The 21,112-nt window shown below is 43.4% G+C and overlaps 2 protein-coding genes across 10 annotated transcripts in view; both read left to right on the forward strand.

Annotated features, from left to right (window-relative positions):
• The window catches only part of MID2 (midline 2), a 97,424-nt gene extending 90,467 nt beyond the window's left edge, over positions 1 to 6,957 (forward strand). The window contains exons 8-10 of one of the 2 annotated variants that reach the window (XM_029239937.1): positions 3,781 to 3,942; positions 5,609 to 5,816; positions 6,434 to 6,957. In XM_029239937.1, coding sequence (XP_029095770.1) covers positions 3,781 to 3,942; positions 5,609 to 5,816; positions 6,434 to 6,836 — 773 coding nt within the window. In that variant the 3' untranslated portion in view covers positions 6,837 to 6,957. The remainder of the gene's footprint in view (positions 1 to 3,780; positions 3,943 to 5,608; positions 5,817 to 6,433) is intronic. The other variant, XM_029239938.1, reaches the window with a different exon arrangement.
• Positions 6,958 to 15,396: 8,439 nt separating this feature from the next.
• The window catches only part of LOC114906326 (NACHT, LRR and PYD domains-containing protein 12), a 51,593-nt gene continuing 45,877 nt past the window's right edge, over positions 15,397 to 21,112 (forward strand). Inside the window, exons 1-3 of one of the 8 annotated variants that reach the window (XM_029241064.1) lie at positions 15,397 to 15,696; positions 16,675 to 16,783; positions 17,090 to 17,156. The gene's annotated coding sequence lies outside the window, so the exon portion shown is untranslated. Of the gene's footprint in view, positions 15,697 to 16,048; positions 16,101 to 16,130; positions 16,784 to 17,089; positions 17,157 to 21,112 lie in introns of those variants that run through there. The other 7 variants (XM_029241069.1, XM_029241066.1, XM_029241067.1 and 4 more) reach the window with 7 other exon arrangements.

The raw sequence follows: 21,112 nt of genomic DNA on the forward strand, positions 1-21,112 counted from the left end.
GAAAACTTGCAAGACCAGCACAAAGAATGCCCATATACTCTTTACCCAGATTCACCTATTGTTAATGTTTTATCCCATTTCCTTTATCATTTGCTAACATTCTCTGTTTCTGTCCATTTTTTCTGAACCATTTGAGAGTAACTGGCATACATCATGGCCTTTCACCCCTAAATCCTTCAGTGTGTGTTTCCTAAGAATAAAGAAATTCTCTTATGTATCCAGTACAGTTATCAACTTTAAGAGGTATGACGTTGATGCAGTACTTTTAACTAATCCACCATTCATATTCCAATCTTGACGGTTGACCCAATAATATACTTTATGACATATTAAGGACCCAATGTTGTCCTATATAGTCTAGGATCAGGCATTGGACTTAATTGTCATATTTCTAGCATCCTTTAATCTGGAACATTTTCTCAGCCTTTCTTTGTCTTTAATGACATTGATATATATATATTTTTGTGTGTGTGTGTGTGTGGTATGCGGGCCTCTCACTGCCGCGGCCTCTCCCGTTGCGCAGTACAGGCTCCGGACGCGCAGGCTCAGCGACCATGGCTCACGGGCCCAGCCACTCTGTGGCATGTGGGATCCTCCCGGACCGGGGCACGAACCCGTGTCCCCTGCATCGGCAGGCAGACTCTCAACTACTGCGCCACCAGGGAAGCCCATACATTGATATTTTTTAAAGTGCCCTTTTAATTTGTTTATTATGCTGTTCCTTATTTTGAGTTTGTCTGATGTTTCCTCACGATTATATTCAGATTACACATTTATGGCTGGAAGGCTACATAAGAGACGTGTTCTCCTTAGGACATCACAACTGGAGACACACGATGTGTACTTGCCCTTCATTGGTGATGCTCATTTTGATCACTTGATCAAAGGTGTTGCCTGATTTCTTCTTTGCATAGTTACTGTTTTTCCTTTTGCAACTAATAAGCAATCTGTGCCATGATACTTTAAGACCATGAAAATATCCTGCTTCCTCATCAAACCCATCCCACCCCATCCCTGTTTTAGCATCAATCAATAATTCTCACCTGATCCAATCTTTACTCTGATGATGGCAAAATAATGATTTTCCAACTGAGCATCCCCTTCCACATTTACAAGTTGCCAGTCTGCATTCTACTGTAAGCAAGAGACTCATCCTTCATTTGTTTTTGTTTTTTTTTTAACTTCTCAGTATGGACTTATGAATTCTCTTTTTTCGATGGTTTATAATTCTTTACTGCCCTTATTTATTTTGGTGCTCAGATTGCCCAAATTTAGCCAGTGGGAGCCTTTTAAGCTGACTCCTGGGTCCTTATAGTCTTCCATCATTTTCTCCAGTGCTTCCTTACTTTTCAGCATAACAAAAGGTTGTACGCTCATTTTGACCATATCCTGCCCCAGCCCTGAAGTCAGCCATTTTTCCAAGGAACCATGGTCCCTTTTAGTAGGAGAATGTTATTATAGACCAAAACCTGGGTACTAGAAGTACACACATACACCCATGTACATATACGTATTCACACATAATATACGTACACACATACTTAACATATGTGCAATATGTATGCACATACACATACAAATACATATTTTAGAAATCATGAGTTTATACCAATATCTCCAATTCCAGTCCATCCCCACAGGTTCTTTCTTACCTTCCCCCATTTCATATTTGTATGTTCCTACTTCCACAATGAGAAGCCTGGTCCCAGCAACATCGACACGGATACTCATTTGCTCAATAACACATCTGAAATAGTTTCAGAATGGCGTTGCCCATCCCACTGCAAACACAAACAATAGTGAGGATTTGTTTACAGTTCTCCTCTTGCCCTTTGCTGTGATTGTTTACATTTGAAATGCAGGTGGCTTCATTTTTTTCAGTTTGCCTTCAGTTTTAGACCCCACTCTTCCCATTCATATTGACAGCATTTAAATTTTTTGAACTTGTAAAACAACAATGTTTCCAAAAGGGAAAACTATACGAAAAAGGTGTACTCAGAGAAGTGTCATTCTCTCCTGTATCCTTTTCATTTTCTTCCCCCACCTCCATCCCCTGTAGGCAACCAGCTTCATTATTTTCTGGTTTTTCCTTCTTGTTGCTGTTATTGTTTTGTAAATCTAAGCAAATATATGTATGTTTTCTTATTTGCCTTTCTTTCTCGCAAAAAAAAAAAGGTAGCATACTACATAAACTCTTTTGCAATTTTCTTTTTTAAATTAACAGTATATCTTGGAAATCACTCTGTTATCAGTTCATAGAGATCTTCCACCTTCTTTTTTATAGCTGCATAGTACTTCACTATGAAGTTAGTTTTGGTTTTGTATTGTTAGCAGTATATCTGGAAGATCATATATTTCCCTCCTAGTAGTAAAATTTAATGTGCAGTTTATGATTCATACTGTGCATTGATACATAGGCAGCCAAGCCCTCAAACATTTTTCCTTGCCCTTATCCTTGTGTCTTTTCATGCGAATCACTGAACATCGCCACCAATTATTCTTCTTTCTATAGCATATCTGTTTGCACCCCATTATGCTTCTTTTTTCTAGTTTTAATTTAGACTTCTTCTACTGCTCCCCAAATTAATTATAAAACCCTTCTGATCATATCTCTTTCAAATCACTTATTATTTCCAGTTTTTAACCTCACTAAATCCTTTGCTAGAGCTGCATAGAAATGACTAAATTCACCACTCATTTTCCCCTGCCCTTTCTTTTCTATCCTCTGGTAGAATTATGGTTACAAAGTGGTAACCTGACTGAAAAGCAGATAACAGAAGAGATAAGTCTAAATTCACAGGCTAGAATGTTGATCCCTCTTTTACTAAAAGTTAGCCAAATACATGTTTTTAATTATGTATATTTTCTCTGTTTAAGTCAATGTTTATGGTCTAAAGAGTTTCAAAAGCAGAAACCTAGATCTCTGATCCCTTTCCCTACTTGGGAGGGAAGGAGATTCCAGACAACAATGTGTTCCTGGACCACCCAACCTCAAATGAGTATCGGAATCAGAACCAAGAAGGGGTAAAACTGGGTAGTGTCAAGTGAGGAGATGATATTCTACTTTGACTGTTATGTCATCTCCTTGGCTTCCCGATGACACCTTGGAGCCCACCAAGATTGGAAGTAAGGGTGAGGATGGTGTGGGAGAGTTGAATCTTAAGCCCTGAAAGCTTTGCTACCTCGCAGAGACTAAGGAACATTACTGTTTGCTCCGTGAATTGTGATGTAGTGGAGAGAACCCTGGACTAGGATTAAAGAGACCAGAGTTCTACTCTCAGCACCATCCCCAGCTATCTGTGGCCTTGGGCAAGTCACTTTTCTTCTCTCTGTCTTAGTTTCCTATTTGTAAAATGAGGGAAATATAGTGCCTAGTTGTCATTTTGGCTCTGAGATTCCATGTTACTGTGCTCTGCTCCACCCATTCGAGGTCAGACTCAGATCTCAGAGGATTAGACCTTTGGGGTAAAGACCTAGAGACTCCATAAAAGAGATGATTCTGTGATTTTGTATAGAAGTTTTCCTGTATTATCTGGCAGCAAATTAGAGTAACCTAACTTTCACTAGTGGTTACATTCAGTTACCAGAAGCAAGGAGCCTGGCATAAGCTTAGCTCCGTGGGAGAAAAGAAGCAGAGGAGGTTCATCTCACTATGTCTTCCACGATTCAAAAGAAAACAAAATGAAATTCACTTTTGGGGGGGCTTATGATGAATTTTCAGTGTGCTTCTCATCATCCTACCTCTATTACCTTAACATCTTTCCTTTCCCCACGTTACAGGCCTGTATAATTCCGTGGATAGCTGGATGATTGTGCCCAACATCAAACAGAACCATTACACAGTTCATGGACTTCAGAGTGGGACACGCTACATCTTCATTGTTAAAGCCATAAACCAAGCAGGCAGCCGGAACAGTGAGCCTACCCGACTCAAAACAAACAGTACGTTGTGGTGATTCCAAAAGGAGAGAGCAGTTTTGCCCTCAGTGCCAGCAAGTACACTTAGCCTGACACTGGCACCCACAGCAGTGTAAGAGGGCAGTGGCACTGGGTAGAGGAGCTGTACTGTTGGAGTCTGTGCTTTGGGCAGGGGGGTTGTTTGTGTCCTTGGGAGGTATGTGGACACAGAGATACACATAAAACAGCTGGTGGCTTGGGAGGATGTTAGTGAAGAGTTTTTCTCTGCATTCTGCCTCCATGCTTTGGGGACAATTGAGTAAAAGAGTACTGTTTGTGATAATCTGGTAAAATCCTCCTGCTGAGAAGCCATACCTGCTAGGAATGCTTTTGACTAAAAGTGACAGAAAAATCCAACTAATTTAGCTTAACAAATAGTATTTTTTAGCAGCTTAAACAAATAGTGTTTTTCTCTCTCTTTTGCATAGCAAGAAGCTCGAAGTTTAGGCGGTTCAGGGATGGTGCAACAGTTCTGTGATGTCGTAAGAGACCCAGGCACCTTCTCCTTTTGTGTGTTGGCTTATTGCCACATGGTCACAACATGACCACTGCAACCTCTAGACGTCATATTTCCTTTCAAGATAGAAAGAAGGGGGAAAGTGTTGGTACACGTGATGGCTGTCCCTTTCATCAAGAAAGCAGACACTTTCCTAGAAGTTTCCTCCATCCTCTCTGACTTCTGCTTCCATCTTCTTAGTCAACCCTAGTAGCGAGGGAGGCTAGGAGCTTGAGTATTTAGCTTTTCTGACCTCTATAGTAAAAGCGGGTAAGAGAGAAAAAGTAGGGGGTGGGTGTTACGTTTGCCAACGGTGTCTGCCAGACGCGTTGGTATTGCCATACCCAGCTGTTGGCTTCTAGTAACTAACTGGTTTTGTCTAGGACTGTAAGGAATAATTTGTTGTGAATGATCCTGCACAACAAATATTTTTTCTAATTATTGATGATGCAAAAGTCACTCTAACAAAGTTACCTAATTATATGTTATTTACATCCCAGTAGTTAGAGGGCAAACAATTTGTCCTGTAGTTGAGTTATTCTCAGATTTATTTGTTCTGCCACCAAGCAGCAGTTATCTCGTCTATTCCCTCACTTTGTCTCACCTCAAATACTCCTTCCCCTAAAATCTGCTCAAAGCCCAAACCACCCACTGAAATAAAGCAAAGTACAAAACTTATTTGAGGACATGAGACCCTGAGAGGCCCCCCCCTTTTTTTTCTTTTTTTTTTTTGCGGTACGCGGGCCCCTCACTGTTGTGGCCTCTCCCGTTGCGGAGCACAGGCTCCGGACGCGCAGGCTCAGCGGCCATGGCTCACGGGCCCAGCTGCTCCGCGGCATGTGGGATCTTCCCGGACCGGGGCACGAACCCGTGTTCCCTGCATCGGCAGGCGGACTCTCAACCACTGCGCCACCAGGGAAGCCCGAGAGCCCCCTTTTAACTTGATAGTCTGTGAAGGGGGCACAGCTTATTTTTATTTTATTGAAAACAGTGGCTTCTGGCCTGTTTCCTTAATATAATCCAAACACCAGTCAACTTTCACTGACTCAAGAATGATCATCTTGTCGAGGCTTCTCTGATAGTGATGGTCCTGGAGGACAAAGATAGAATTCTTAAATACTTCCTCATGCATTTTCTTTTTGCTACTTTTTTCAGGCCAACCCTTTAAACTGGATCCCAAAATGACTCACAAGAAGTTGAAGATCTCCAATGATGGACTGCAGATGGAGAAGGATGAAAGCTCTCTGAAGAAGAGCCATACCCCAGAGAGGTTTAGTGGCACAGGATGCTATGGGGCAGCAGGAAATATATTCATTGACAGTGGCTGCCACTACTGGGAGGTGGTCATGGGTTCCTCAACATGGTAAGTGGATCCCACTTTTCTTTTCTCCTCTCTCCCCTGTTGTTAGGTCCCTGGGAGATTCAGTTCTATAGCACAAACGTAATACCAGTAAGTCAAGGTTAAAAGGCATGTGATGGAAACCACTGCTAGAAAAAATTGCCAGTTTTTAAAAAATAAAATTAGGGAAAATATACTGAGCTAGGAGTTGAAAATTACAGCACTCTAATTGCTAACTATTTTTAAGGCTCTAGTGATGGGCTTCCCTGGTGGCGCAGTGGTTGAGAGTCCGCCTGCCGATGCAGGGGACACGGGTTCATGCCCCGGTCCGGGAAGATCCCACATGCCGCAGAGCGGCTGGGCCCGTGAGCCATGGCTGCTGAGCCTGCGCGTCCGGAGCCTGTGCTCCGCAACGGGAGAGGCCACAACAGTGAGAGGCCACAACAGTGAGAGGCCTGCGTACCACAAAAAAACTAAAACAAAAACAAAAAAAACTCTAGTGCTGTCAGTATTATGGATCTAAATGTAAACTGTTTAAAGAAGAAACATGTATTCTATTTCTTAGATATTCTGTACGGTGTCTAGCATAACTCAGATCATTAATAAATGTTTATTTCTCTCTCCTTTCTACTGTCTCACAGGTATGCAATTGGCATTGCCTACAAATCAGCTCCCAAGAATGAATGGATTGGCAAGAACGCATCCTCATGGGTCTTCTCTCGATGCAATAGTAACTTCGTAGTCAGACATAACAACAAGGAAATGCTGGTGGATGTGCCGCCACAGTTGAAGCGTCTGGGTGTCCTTCTGGATTATGACAACAACATGCTGTCTTTCTATGACCCAGCTAACTCTCTCCATCTTCATACTTTTGATGTGACCTTCATTCTTCCAGTTTGTCCAACATTCACAATCTGGAACAAATCCCTGATGATCCTGTCTGGCTTGCCTGCCCCAGATTTTATTGATTACCCCGAGCGGCAGGAATGCAACTGCAGGCCTCAAGAATCCCCTTATGTTTCTGGGATGAAAGCTTGCCATTAAGTTTCAAGAGAGCGTATAATTCACTGGCTCTCCAGTTCAGCAGTTCTTCCCCTCCTAAACCTCAGTTAGTGTCCAATATACAAGATACAAAAATAAAGTTCATTTGAAGCATCCAAAATAACTAGATATTATAGATTTAATTTTTGTGCATTAAAGCTTGTATTTGAATTAATGTATTGAGTTTCTCAGAACAAATTATCTGAGTAGTCTGGGTTCAAGCCATTGGAGAAGAAATTTGAAGAATGCTTCTCTTGTCATTGGAGAATTAAAAGTTCCCAGTGATTTAGGAGTATAAATGATATTGGAAGGAATTAGGGTCATTCTAGGTAAATAATGTAGAAAGATGCTCTGCACAAGGGGCTAGCCAGCTGGAGAGCAGGGGTGTGTCAGCCTTGCTAGTACTGGCCAATTAGGCCAAGTAGAATTTTGAAGTGTCAAATGATCCCATATTATATGTAGCTTTTTATGAGAAAACCTACAATCAAGGATTTATTATGAAGGAAACATGTCTGTGTATATATAATATATATAAAATGAATAAATAATATATATTATATATTCATTTTATAATTATATATACATAATAAACTTTTTAATTTAGTCATTTGCGTGAGAAATATACTGGAAGGGAAAATAAATTATACCATCCATTTTTGTCCCCTAAAGGGAACATCAAAATCAGTCAACATTTCTCCCCCCCTCCATTCATCCCTCCCTTCCTCCCTCCTGTCACACACACACATGCACATGCAATAATGACATAGATGGTGGGAAGAGCTCTAGGTTGGATCAGGAGAGATAGGGAGACAAGACTGCACAAGAGATGCTATTGCTGGATAGGAAATTGATCCAGGTAGATCTGTTATATGTAGCACAGTTTCATCGATGCTACCTAATGGAGGAGGTTTGTCCGAATTCTTGAAAATTCTGTCACAGCATATTTCAAAGAAGTACAGTTTTCTTACTCTCAAGTACATACAGTTACTAGAATTAGGCTTTAAAAAAGACTTGCATAATGGAGGTTCTTTAGGAACCTTCTTTATTTACCTAATCAGTAAGAATGGAGTGTTGTAGATGCAACAACTATTTGCATATAAATGTACTTATATTTTCAGATAAAACACTTCTGAAGTGCTTAAGAATGCCTGAGAATAGTTTGTTTTCTTAAACAGGTTAAATAATCATTCTTCCCGCAATCTTATTTACACTATTCATTTGCTTAGCCAACCCTTCATGGCAAATGCGGATGTAAGCTTCAACCCAGTCCTTAATCACTATCGTGGAAGGGAATCAAGCTTTATGGTCTGTGCTTCTGTCAGTTCCGCTGCTGGGATTGGGAGTGTCAGCACCAGAGCTTTCTCCTTTCAGGAGCTGAGCCGGCTTTAAGGAGTCTACTAATTGGGAGTCGTGAAAATATTGTTGCTGCACAACGTGTTAGTTGTAACAAGTCCCCAGATCGGAGCTTTGAAACAATGCCAAAACTTCTCCCCCTCTTCCTTTCCACAGCCTTTGGTGGACGTTCATTCATTAATTCATTCAACCAACTATTAGATGCCAGGTACCACGCTGAAGCTGACCTATTGATAATCCACAGCCCCTGCTGTCAAATGGCTTATTATTCTGTAGGAGAGACAAAGTATCTATACAAATCCCCTAAGGAACAGTTTCGTATTGTTTGTACACCTAACATGGAAAGCAAGACTGATGCAGCTACAGATGGCAGACTCAAACTTACCTATCTAGTGGCGAAGTAAGTTTTTTTGGTTTTAAAAACCCTACGTACTTACTGCTAATCAGGAAATGAGCAACCTCGGTAAGATTCAGCAGTGCTGGGAAATAGCTTGCAGTGATGGAAAGCTCATCATAGCCTTCAGACTAAAATAATCTATTTCCTCTGCCATTTACTAGCTGTGTGACCCAGGGCAAGTACTTCACTTCTCTGAGCCGCTGTTTCCTCTTCTGTACAATAATACCTACCTCACAAGGCTGTTGCAAAGATGAAACTGCTTAGCACACACCCGGCATTTAGCTAAGTATGGCATTAGTATGGCATACTTAACTATTAAGCATGGCATTTAGTTAAGTATGCAACAAATATTAATCTCCTCCGCTCAGCCCCAGGCCCAGTACAGTGTAGCAGTGCTTTAAAATGGATGTCTTTCATTTCTAAGTTACTCTAAGTCTCTCCTCTAGAGCCTATCTCCAAATTCTTAAACAAAACAGATGATTTTAACCCCTTCATAAAATCTTTCACTGGCTCCCGTAGCATTCAGTAGAAAGTCCCAGTTACTTACCCACTTTGGCTTTTCAAGTCCCTATTTGCTTTCCCAGCTTCATCTTTTGCCACCTTCCCCCTCACACTGATTACTCTAGCCAAACTTAACGATTTTCACAAGTTGTTCTCTGGGCCTGGAATAGAGACATTAGTAACAATTTTGATGCCCAGGGTAAGCGGTAGGAATTGTTCTTAAATTAAGGGAATAGTGTGAAAATGCTGTAAGTGCAGAACACTCCACCTTCACCCCAGTCCAATTTTCTTTACCTTGGCCTTGGGACTCCCATGCCATTCATTTTTGTGCCTTTTAGATTTTACTGACCTGAGACAAAGCTTCAGTTTCTCCATCCTACTTTTGACTCTAGCCTGGACTTGCTTTCCCCACCTCTACCCCACTAGACTAGATTAACTCCTGAACCCCTAGGCTGGATTATGTTCTCCAGCTCCCATGGCACCCTGAGCACTACCCCCTCTCAGCAATAATCACATTGTATAGCAGTGTTTTTCAAAGTGTTGTCCTCAGACCACCTGTTAGAGTCATCTTTGGTGTTTGTTAAAACAATTGATTCCTAGACCTCACCCTCGATCTTCTTAATTAAAACGTCTGGGCACATAAGTGGAATTTTACATTTTTAACAAGCTCCCCCAGGTAATTCTGATGCACACAAAGGTTTAACATGTAAGAATCGTCTTCCCCACTAGACTGTGAATACCTTGAGGGCAAAGACTGTGTCTTTCGGTTTTGCTGTTGTATGTTCAACACCTGACACAGGGTGTGGAACAGAGAGTAGTTGCCTGGCTAATGTTAATTGCATGAATGTATGAGTGAACAAATGAATAATCAAAGTTTCCCTGTTGTACTCTGATAGCCATATTGGTGTTTGTTGTTTTCTGGGCAGAAATGCTTGGCCTCTTCTCCATTTGGGCTGTATTGATATTGTTTTGCAAATGTCCTAGGACTCATACATGTAAATGAGTATTGTCTTCCTCAAAAGCTCTTTTGGAAGTTGACTTGGGGAATTGTCTGGAGCATGTGGCACCATTCTTTTCCATAACCTTTCAGTCTTTTCAAACTTTGAATGTGGATTTCAGTTTTGGTCATAGCCCAAAATCACTCAGAGCTAAGTCTACTGAATAAAGTAGGAAAATAAACTGGGTTTGGGGTAAGCAATGAAGTTTCTGAGCCGAATAATAAAAAGTGCTTTCCAAGAAAAAACATGGTGGCAAAGTATTCAGTGGGGGTGTGGTGAGTCCCAGATACTTCAGTAAACTTAAGACTTTCATAGAATACTGTCAATGCCAGGTACCTTAAGAGAAGTCATTGACTACCTCTAGCTAAACCCAGTTGGACAAAGGGAATAGGACCTGTATTTAACATCTTCAAGGAAGGAGACTGCATAAGTTTTCACTGTTGCTCTCCTCAGTCTGTTCTCGTACAATCCCTTCTGCCAGCACATTATTCTTTCTGTCTGCAATTTATGCTTATTTTCACTTTTTATATCGTCTTATTGAAGAAAGCACAAAAATAATCAACAATAAAGTTAAACATGCTTTGAGAATATGAAAGAAATTTTAATGCCACATTGGAGTTCTGGCTACTTGTAAGTAAGAGTAACTGCGTCTGTATGTATTTTTATCATACAATTCCATTGTGTAAACTTTGGATGCAGTGAATTTCAAATTGCAGCAAAATCACTTCTATGTTCTTTTCGGCTAAAATACGCTAGGTGAATTTTCTAAGCTTCCATGGTTTACATATTTATATATGACTACCTGGTTGGAGCAATCCACAGATGGACTTTTTGATAAGTACAAATATTTGATACCCTTTCTTCTACAGAATGGAGAATGTGAGGCTGACAGATGAGAACTACTCCCACATTTATTTTAATTCCTGAAGCCAACTGCAGCCTCAGAGCCATTGGGCTGTACTTTGTGTATTACAGGTTGGCCAGGTTGACGGCCATTAGGTCAGGTGAAACTGCCTTTTACAGTCTGGTCTGCCAGCTTCAGACATATGCTATGTTGTTGTTCTCGCCTAGAATATTTATTAGACTATTATTGGACTATTTTTTATCAAATATTTTATCCCAGGCTTGTTTGTACTGGGAGCTCTGGACCAGTAGTGTCTCTCCTAGTGACAGAAATCTGAGCATCTGTGGATTACACAGCCTCATCCCTCTAAAAAAAATATCCCAGCCCATTCAAAATGCTATATTATGAATTAAATAAATATATATGTATTCATGAGTTCTTGATTGTCTCTCACTGGAGTTTGAATTGGGGGAAGATTAAAAGGAAAAAGGTCATGGGTTACTGGAATTGTCTAAATGACTTAGGGGAAATTAATTATGTAGTGGGTAGAGATTTGGGCAGGGAGGATCCGGAGCATCTGGAAATCAAGATCCAATCATGAAGACTTTGGTTTCAGGAGGAAGATACAGTCAGGAAGACTAAAGAAATGAAAGTATAAGGCCCAAGGAAACACGGCACATTCAGTTTCAGTGACTGGGCCAGAAGGTGGGAATTAAGGAAGAACAAAGAAAATCCCAGTGCTGGAACCTAGTGGTTAAAGTCAGGATAGGGCCAGATGTAAGCTGACTTGCTGTTAAACATCTGGCCTGTAGGAGGAGCCTGGGAGGGTTAGGAGATCCACCCCCACCCCACCCCACCCCCCACCCCCGAGCTGGGCTTGGACATAATTTAATCAGAGTTACTAAAGGGGGCATGCAATGTGAAGCGAAGCAGTCCAGTCAAAGGTGGCAGCTAGCAAAGCGACTAGGAAGCCCAAAGGCAAGAGGGTTAAAATATAAAAGACAAAAATTTGGAATTTCAGGGGTTAGTGGCCCATCTGGAGAACAGCAGCCCATGCAGAAGCTGAATATGGGGCTATTACCCACAGCTAAGAGTTTATACATTTTGGGGGATGTGATGTTTGGAAAGGCTGGCTCCATCCTAATGTGCCAGGCCAGAGCAGACATGGAGCTCTTTATATTCCCCTTCCTAGAAATAGCGTTGGTCCTAGAGTCTCAGTGAAGCTGAGCCTGTAGGTAGGGGCGAGGTGGTGTGTTACAAAGATTAGGAGTAATGGAGGCCAGATAGGTTGTTACATGGATACTGGAAATGTATATAGCATGATAGCTAATGAGAATGACTCTCCCTCACTGTGAATTTCTAGGGGTCAGGGTTAGGACCAAGGTGATCTTCCTATAACTGTCGGGCATAACATGCAAGTTACAGTTGTGATAGGTCTGGCCTGGTCATTCACACGGCGTTTATTTATGTTCCAAGGACTCTACTCATATCTGTGGGGGCATATTAAAAAGTATTCCTGACTTTATAATCTGGTGGGGTATGCAACTCAATAATTCTACCCCAATAATTTTCAATCTCTGAATTAGAGTTACTAGTGGTAGCTGAAAAACAAAGCCGTTATTGGAGACGCAGGGGTGAGAGTGGAAGCTCTTACCAGCCTTGTACATAGGAGATACTTGGTAAGTGCTGGTTGAATAGAATAAGAACCTGATAAGCAGAATGACAAATGGGCCACCTCATATATTGTGAGGTTTGTCTTAGGTGAACTCCACACCACCACTCATATAATTCCTCTCAGGCATGTATCTCTGGTCCAGCATTCCCACAACTCCCTCTTGGTTAACAGGCTATCGTTCTTTATGGCCAGTCTCTTTCAAAGGGAACAATTAGAATAATTAATATATTAGCCATCAGTAATGTGTAAATGGAAGGGCATGGGCAAAATTCACATCTCGGGCTTCCATGGTGGTGCAGTGGTTAAGAATCCACCTGCCAATGCAGGGGACACGGGTTCGATCACTGGTCTGGGAAGATCCCACGTGCCGTGGAGCAACTAAGCTCGTGTGCCACAACTACCGAGCCTGCACTCTAGAGCCCGTGCTCCACAACAAGAGAAGCCACCGCAATGAGAAGCCCACGCGCAGCAACGAAGACCCAACACAGCCAAAAAAAAAAAAAAAAATTCACATCTCTATCAACTCCTCACTCTACCTCTTCCTTCCTTCTCAGAAAACAAGAAAATGTTAACAAGGACCTTCCAGAGGCAATGCTTTTGTTGTCTAACCTAGGGGTGACTGGGGTGGGGCAAGCTTCAGATTTTCAGGTTTGGAAAGGGTCAGCCAACAATGCTCTGGCAAGCCTGTTGGGAACATATTCTGGGCCAAGAGAAGTCTTTCAAATAACAGAATGTAAATGCCCACTCTACTTGTGCATAGACGGCAAAGAGGATCTGCTACTCCTCCCACCAGATTGGAAGTCCCAGAAACATGGAATTTGAGCTGATTCTCCCGATGTACAGTGGCAGGAAAAGGCCATTATGATGTACACTGAAACAAAAGGGGCCAGAGGACTGCAATGGTAGTTATGGGATATCCAGTTGTTCCGAAGCCAATTCTAGACTGCAACTAAATGACTTTATAGTCTGTAGCTCTCTTCTGAGTGGGATGAGTCAGGAAGACTCTTATCTCATCAGATCTCAGCAGGTGGGAGGCGATGCAAAACTGTCTCTTGACAGTTTCCCAGGGGAGAGGAGAGATACAGAGGTGAGTGGGAGATGGCCGTGAAGCAACTTCTTGCAAGCCTCCTATCTTCTTGTTCTCTGGGAGGGTCACAGGCATTTTGCCAAGACTCAGATTAGCTGTGGTTCAAGCCTTTGCCTGTGGGGTTTATGTGGATAACGCAGCTTCCAGGGTACCGTGGTGGAGCTGTTGTACTATAGCAGTTAGCTGAAGGCCCAGGTACCTTCCCTGGAGGGGGAAAAAAGGAAGTAAAGTCAGGGTCTGGTGAGGAACTTCCTTTCTCCCTCCTTTCTGCTGACCTTCTACTTATGTCCTTTCATTCAGTCTCTTTGGGGCTTGGGATAGGGTGGGGCAGGAATTAAAGGAATAATGGGACACACAACAAATTCAGGCCCTGAAAGATTCAGTACCAAGGCCAGAGAATCCCAAAGCCCAAGCCCTTTGCTATCCATTTCTGGCTCTTAGTTTTTCAACTCTGAATTGAAATGTATGAGTAATCTCTAAGGTCCCTTCTAGCTCTAACAGTATTAATTTCCATAAATGCAAGTTTAGTGAATGTAGTGATAGAAGCCTAATCTGCATACCTACCCCAAGAATGTTGGGACATGAGGGCAGATCATCAGGAACCCTATGACTAGAACAGAAAGGTGGATAACCTTACTGTCACTTTAGGACCGCTATCAGATTTCCTTTTGGGGTCACTATACTCCTCCATACACACTTCGATTCATTCAGAGCTCCCCCCACCAATCTCCCCCACTTAACATTTGCCACCATTATTTTTGAGTTTTCCACTTCAGCCCTCTCCCCCTTCCTTCTTTACTTACTAACTGTACAAGATGCAAATACTGATGTAGCTAGCCACAGCTCAGTTTCAAATTTCAGGTCAGCTGTCTGACAGTCGTCCATGTAGGAAACTGCCAAAGACATTCCATTTTCCAAGGGCAGAGCAGGTCACTTGATATAGCAATCCACAGGAGTCCTATGTACCACCTTTCCCAATCATAGCCCTTCTTCCTCAAACTTCCACAAACGCACCCCTTACGTGGCAGAGAAGGTCTTGGCATAGCCACTAGTCCAAGTTATCATTCAATCACCCATTTATTCATTAACTCAACAAATAATTTATTGATAGCTGCTTTGTGTCAGGTGCTGTAGTTCGGTGATAAAGAAAATACGTAGTCTCTGCCCTCATGAGACTCACAATCTAGAGGTGACACAGACCACCAACAAATGAACACCTTTGTAATAATAGGAGCTATCACTGACTGATTGCTTACAGTGTCCCTGACACTATTCTAATCACTTGAGATGTAGTAACTAATTTAATTCTCCCAGCAACACTATGAGGTAAAGACTACTAGTATTGACTCCAAAGGACATGAAGAGTTAATTCCTGTGCCCTTGCCCAGCCCAGAAGATTCCGTGCTGCCCGGTAGTTGCTAGCAAGGGTCTTGGCTCTGACTGCCTTTGGCACGGGGTAAAGAAGTCAGGGCCCAAAACCTAGGAAAAGATCCAGCCTAGTGGCTCCTGGATTCGGGGTTGACCAGGCAGGATTCCCAGGACTGCGCTAGACACCCTCGAAACCTCTCCCACCGCGGTTTTCCCATCCTCTTTTTTCCTCCCCTTTCCCTCCCGCTCCCCAATGCCCCCCCCCCTTTCCAGGCCGGCCCCTCCCTCTGAGACGCCTCCTCTCTGAGTCATTTCCCCTTCTCCGCCCCAAGACCTTGGCTCTCCCTTCCCTCTGGCAGGAAGGAGAGGAAGGGCAAACTGGCTTTGGGAACCAGGTGAGCGCTTTTCTCAGCGAGAACGAGAAACGCCTCCCGCCGCACCACCCTGCCCCCCAGCGCCCACTCCGTTGGGAGGGACAGGAAGTCGAGGGAGTTCCCTCCGGCTGAGTGGCTGGCTTCCCAGTAGTCCGAAGGCCCCGGTGGCCGAGCGTGGGAGGTGCCACACCCCGCCCGGTGTCTCCTGGGATGCGAGGAGGGAAGCGGCGGCCCAGTTGGACTGGCCTGCCGCAGGCTCGTTCGGGGTGAGTTCAGCGCGCCGGGGAGGGACCTCGCTGCCCGCGAAGCTGGGGGGCGGGGAGGGCCGGGCCGCCGGCCCCCGAGGAAAGCCCGCCCTGGAAAGGGGAGATGGGAGAGGCTCTAGAGGATGCGCGTGTGGAGTGGGGGTCGAGGCGCAGGACTTGGGGAACACGCGTCTGCGCGGAGAGGCACGGGAGGACGCGCCTGGTTGCAGCAATTTATGGGTGTGTGTGTGGAGAACCTTAGCGCGTGCGTGCGGCGCGTCTGTTGGGAGGTGCGTGCGTGTGGGGGGCCGTGCGTGTGGGGTGCGTGCGTGTAGGCGTGCGTGGGGGTGGGGGAGGAGAGAACGGAAAGGAATGCTGAGGGACGCCGGGGGTGGGGACTGACACCGCGAGCTTGCGGGATTGAGGTAAAGATATCAGAGCATCTCTGGCTGACAGCTCCGCGTCAGCATTCTTAACTTTTTAATTTTTTGAAGGGCGGGTGGAGGGTGGACGTGACCCGTTTGAAATTCTAAGGAAAAGTATCGGTCATCTCCTCAAAAAGAAAAAACAAAAACAAAAAACCAAACAAAAGCACATGGTGGTTCCTGGGCCCAAGGACGGCCATCCGTAGACCCCAGACTGTGGCTGAAGTCGGGCAGAAAACCCAAATAGGTGACTTAGGTATTCGCCACTGGGTCTTGTGATTCTGCGACGGGGGAACGGAACAGGTGACCGAGCTGTTGCCTCCTTTCTCTGCGGGCCCGTCCTGGGCTTGGTGGCTTCCAGGCCGTGTCACCGTGCCTTTGGGAGGTGGCGCCCTCAGAGTGGGTGTAAGAAACGGGGTCGCTCCCCAGGGTACGGCCGCTCCGGGGCCCATGGCCTTCCCCATCCAGCTGGGGCGCCAGGCCTCGAAACCGGGTCCCGTGAGCCGGCCGGCTGGTCAGCCCAGATCTGGGCACCGGCCTCAGACGTGCTGGTCAGTTCCCTGCTCTTGCTCAGGTCCTCAGGTCGGAGCGCAGCGCGTCCTCGGATCCCCGCACCCGCAAGCGTCTCCACGGCCCGGGTGTAGTGTGGGGAGTGCGGCTCTAAGGTTGGCCCTTGGCGCTGGGTAAGTGACTAGGAAAGCAGCGGATTGGGGTTCTGATTCCGTCTTTATCATTAACTAACTGGGGTGTGAAGCAATTTCCCTCATCTTTCTGCGCCTCACTTTCCTCATTTGTAAAATGGGAGAGTAGCTCACAGCGTGGTTGGAAGTGTAAATAAGACTATAATAAATTCCCAGCAAACGGAAGCATTTAATGAATGTCATCATACCTTAAGTATAAACATAGATAAGTAAGTAGATAAGTTAAAGTAGAAATTGTATCCTGAAAGAATGTATTAAACTGCTGGTTTTCTTTTTGGTCTCTTCTAGGCACACCTAGTTGTGCCATCCTCAGCCAAAGCCCACCAGATCCATCCTGTAAAGTCACACGCCTGAAGTAAGTGGGCTTTTAGTTTGGATCTTTCGAGATGTTCTGAGAGATAAGGCTTAGCCCACCATCAACTCTCCCCTGGATTGCTGCCTTGGTCGCCAAGCCTTCACACTTGGCCTGCTTCCCTCCCGTTCATTTTCCGTGTTGCAGTCAGAGTTATCATTCCCTCTGAGCTACAAAGTAACCTGCTGGTTCGGAGCACAGACCTTGGTGTCAGACAGATCTCTTTCAGATCCCAACTGCACCCTGCTCCATCACTTTCTGTGTGACCTCGCACAAGTTACTTCACCTCTTTAAGAATCCTTTTCCTTATCTGTAAAAGGGGGTAATGGTGGTCTCTACCTCATATAGGTGTTGTGACAAGTTCCAGAAGTAATGCATATAGAGTGGTCCATAGTAACTCATAGTAGCTCAGTAAATGGCAGATTAAAATGGATTAGAGCAGTGAGGCTGCTAGCAAGAGTGTTTGAAGTGATGTACCATGGCCACTAGACGGGATAGGGAGTTAAGCAATAAAGTGGTAATGAGCTGAAGAATGGGAGAAGTCAAAGGATGGGAGATCTTGATGAAAATGAGGAGTGGGTATTCTGAGAACCAAGAAGTAATAGGGGTAAGAGGTTGTAGCCAGAGATTGGGTTAGTGGAGTTCAGAAATTCTGAAGCGGAGCAGCTCCATGTTTATCGGGTGGTCTAGGGCACTAATAGCTAGAAATGGCACGTGAAGTGGCATGTAGTCAGAGGTTGCAGAAGTAGAGGAGGTCAAGGGACAATGAAGCTAGAGAGTTGGATGAGTCATCCATAGCCATTGAGGTTACTTATCTGATGACATGGGTTGGAATGGAGAGGAAAATGGAGCTAGTGCCGATAAGGTCCACCCTGATTAACAGGGAGAAGTCATTTATTTCACAGATATTTACTGAGCTCTTACTAAATGTCAGGTTATAACAAGACAGACAAGAGTCCTACTATCATGGAGCTTACAGTCTAGTAGGAGTGATAACAGACATTAATAATCCCACCTATAAGTAGAAAACTGCAAATTGAAATAAGAGCTATGAAGGAAAAATAAGCGTTCTATAAGTACTTAGAACAGGAGGACCTGACTCTGTCTGCAATGTCAGGGAAGACTCTCCTGAAGAAGTGATGAGAACTGAAGGATCACCTGGGGTAGAAGGAGATAGAGGAGGGATGAATGGAGGAAGTGTTCCACATAGAGGAAACAAACATCATGTGCAGAGACCTGAAGCTAGAACACGTGCAAGGGACTTGAAGTACTGAAAGGTGTCTCCTGTGGCTAGAGCACATTAAGCAAGGGGGAGAGTATTGGGAGCTGAGACTGGATGGCAGGGCCCCTTCATTATTTTGGGCTTTATGCTAGGAGCATTGGGAATACTCCTACTAAAGGGTTTTGATTAGGTGAATGACATGATTTATCTGTATTGGTTTCTTTTTTTTTTAACATCTTTATTGGGGTATAATTGCTTTACAATGGTGTGTTAGTTTCTGCTTTATAACAAAGTGAATCAGTTATACATATACATATGTTCCCATATCTCTTCCCTCTTGCGTCTCCCTCCCTCCCACCCTCCCTATCCCACCCCTCCAGGTGGTCACAAAGCACCAAGCCGATATCCCTGTGCCATGTGGCTGCTTCCCACTAGCTATCAACCTTACGTTTGTTAGTGTATGTATTTCCATACCTCTCTCTCGCCCTGTCACAGCTCACCCTTCCCCCTCCCCATATCCTCAAGTCCATTCTCTAGTAGGTCTGTGACTTTATTCCTGTCTTACCCCTAGGTTATTCATGACATTTTTTCCTTAAATTCCATATATATGTGTTAGCATACGGTATTTGTCTTTCTCTTTCTGACTTACTTCACTCTGTATGACAGACTCTAGGTCTATCCACCTCATTACAAATAACTCAATTTCGTTTCTTTTTATGGCTGAGTAATATTCCATTGTATATATGTGCCACATCTTCTTTATCCATTCATCTGATGATGGACACTTAGGTTGTTTCCATCTCCGGGCTATTGTAAATAGAGCTGCAATGAACATTTTGGTACATGACCCTTTTGAATTTTGGTTTTCTCAGGGTATATGCCCAGTAGTGGGATTGCTGGGTCATATGGTAGTTCTATTTGTAGTTTTTTAAGGAACCTCCATACTGTTCTCCATAGTGGCTGTACCAATTCACATTCCCACCAGCAGTGCAAGAGTGTTCCCTTTTCTCCACACCCTCTCCAGCATTTATTGTTTCTAGATTTTTTCATGATGGCCATTCTGACTGGTGTGAGAGATATCTCATTGTAGTTTTGATTTGCATTTCTCTAATGATTAATGATGTTGAGCATTCTTTCATGTGTTTGTTGGCGGTCTGTATATCTTCTTTGGAGAAATGTCTATTTAGGTCTTCTGCCCATTTTTGGATTGGGTTGTGTGTTTTTTTGTTGTTGAGCTGCATGAGCTGCTTGTAAATTTTGGAAATTAATCCTTTGTCAATTGCTTCATTTGCAAATAATTTTCTCCCATTCTGAGGGTTGTCTTTTGGTCTTGTTTATGGTTTCCTTTGCTGTGCAAAAGCTTTGAAGTTTCATTAGGTCCCATTGGTTTATTTTTGTTTTTATTTCCATTTCTCTAGGAGGTGGGTCAAAAAGGATCTTGCTGTGATTTATGTCATAGAGTGTTCTGCCTATGTTTTCCTCTAAGAGTTTGATAGTTTCTGGCCTTACATTTAGGCCTTTAATCCATTTTGAGCTTATTTTTGTGTATGGTGTTAGGGAGTGATCTAATCTCATACTTTTACATGTAGCTGTCCAGTTTTCCCAGCACCACTTATTGAAGAGGCTGTCCTTTCTCCACTGTACATTCCTGCCACCTTTATCAAAGATAAGGTGTCCATATGTGCGTGGGTTTATCTCTGGGCTTTCTATCCTATTACATTGATCTATCTTTCTGTTTTTGAGCCAGTACCATACTGTCTTGATTACTGTAGCTTTTGTCATATAGTCTGAAGTCAGGGAGCCTGATTCCTCCAGCTCCGTTTTTCGTTCTCAAGATTGCTTTGGCTATTCGGGGTCTTTTGTGTTTCCATACAAATTGTGAAATTTTTTGTTCTAGTTCTGTGAAAAATGCCAGTGGTAGTTTGATAGGGATTGCATTAAATCTATAGATTGCTTTGGGTAGTAGAGTCATTTTCACAATGTTGATTCTTCCAATCCAAGAACATGGTATGTCTCTCCATCTATTTGTATCATCTTTAATTTCTTTCATTAGTGTCTTATAATTTTCTGCATACAGGTCTTTTGTCTCCTTAGGTAGGTTTATTCCTAGATATTTTATTCTTTTTGTTGCAGTGGTAAATGGGAGTGTTTTCTTGATTTCACTTTCAGATTTTTCATCATAGTATATAGGAATGCCAGAGATTTCTGTGCATTAACTTTGTATCCTGCTACTTTACCAAATTCATTGATTAGCTCTCGTTGTTTTCTGGTAGCATCTTTAGGACTCTCTATGTATAGTATCATGTCATCTGCAAACAGTGACAGCTTTACTTCTTCTTTTCCAATCTGGATTCCTTTTATTTCCTTTTCTTCTCTGATTGCTGTGGCTAAAACTTCCAAATCTATGTTGAATAAGAGTGGTGAGAGTGGGCAACCTTGTCTTGTTCCTGATCTTAGTGGAAATGCTTTCAGTTTTTCACCATTGAGGATGATGTTGGCTGTGGGTTTGTCATATATGGCCTTTATTATGTTGAGGAAAGTTCCCTCTATGCCTACTTTCTGCAGGGTTTTTATCATAAATGGGTGTTGAATTTTGTCGAAAGCTTTCTCTGCATCTATTGAGATGACCATATGGTACTTCTCCTTCAATTTGTCAATATGGTTTATCACATTGATAGATTTGCATATACTGAAGAATCCTTGCATTCCTGGAATAAACCCCGCTTGATCATGGTGT

Source organism: Monodon monoceros, unplaced genomic scaffold (assembly GCF_005190385.1).
Source record: "Monodon monoceros isolate NGI ecotype Baffin Bay Population unplaced genomic scaffold, NGI_Narwhal_1 Super_Scaffold_22, whole genome shotgun sequence".
In the NCBI taxonomy this organism is placed as follows: Eukaryota; Metazoa; Chordata; class Mammalia; order Artiodactyla; family Monodontidae; genus Monodon; species Monodon monoceros.